Source organism: Cyprinodon variegatus, unplaced genomic scaffold, assembly GCF_000732505.1.
Source record: "Cyprinodon variegatus isolate N-32 unplaced genomic scaffold, C_variegatus-1.0 Scaffold2073, whole genome shotgun sequence".
Classification (NCBI taxonomy): Eukaryota; Metazoa; Chordata; class Actinopteri; order Cyprinodontiformes; family Cyprinodontidae; genus Cyprinodon; species Cyprinodon variegatus.
In genome coordinates this window covers 37,801-38,584 of record NW_015152526.1, presented here as the reverse complement: position 1 = coordinate 38,584, position 784 = coordinate 37,801, and the positions used below count along the sequence as shown (strand labels likewise).

At 40.6% G+C, this 784-nt stretch overlaps 1 protein-coding gene across 1 annotated transcript in view; it reads right to left on the bottom strand.

Annotated features, from left to right (window-relative positions):
• Positions 1–9: 9 nt before the first annotated feature.
• Positions 10–784, bottom strand: part of LOC107105118 (1-phosphatidylinositol 4,5-bisphosphate phosphodiesterase delta-4-like) — a 37,617-nt gene continuing 36,842 nt past the window's right edge. Inside the window, exon 16 of the mRNA XM_015405232.1 lies at positions 10–585. Within this exon, the coding sequence (XP_015260718.1) occupies positions 494–585 (92 nt within the window). The 3' untranslated portion in view covers positions 10–493. The remainder of the gene's footprint in view (positions 586–784) is intronic.

Sequence of the window (784 nt, the reverse complement as noted above, 5' to 3'; positions counted from 1 at the left end):
TTCATCCATTCATCCATCCATCGATTCATTATCCATCCATCCATAATAAATATTGATGTCTAAGGCTGATACAGAACAAATGTGAACGCCTCAATGATCTGAATGAAACCATACATGTTCATGCATTTGTATGTTGATGTTTCTGTCTTTAAATGAACTGAGGACTCATCCTATAACAGGAGCCAGGATCAAAGCAGATGAAAACAGTAATCAAGAGCTTTCTATTGGCCTATTATCCAGCAGCACAGAACACAGCAGAGGAGCTGAGATGACCATAGACATCCAGTCAATACAAAAACCTGCACGCACACACAAGCAGATATCTTTGGGTCAGCTTCTAAAATCTCTACACGTTTGGCATAGTTTCCATTCACTTAAAATAAGAATGTGAACAATAAATAAGAAGGTTTAAAGCTCTAGGAGGTCAACACAGATAGACTCTCATCACTTGATCAGATGTGGATCATTGTTCTCTGCCGAACATTCTTGATGGTCATTCCAGATCCGTGATCCTGACGTGAACAAACAAAGACGAGGGAGAAATCTTGGTTCCATCTCTGGACAAGAGGTGAATGTGACGATAACCTGAAAGACAGAAACGAACCAGAGACATCAGGAAGCAAATTGGGAAGACATGTATGGTTATCAGGACCAAACTAGCGGTGTAGTCAAGACCACACCAACCGAAAACAAGTAGAGTCTTAGACAAGGCCAGCACCTTCAAAGTTTGAGATCAAGACAAAATCAACACATTGAGAGATGAAGACAAATAACAGGCCAAGAG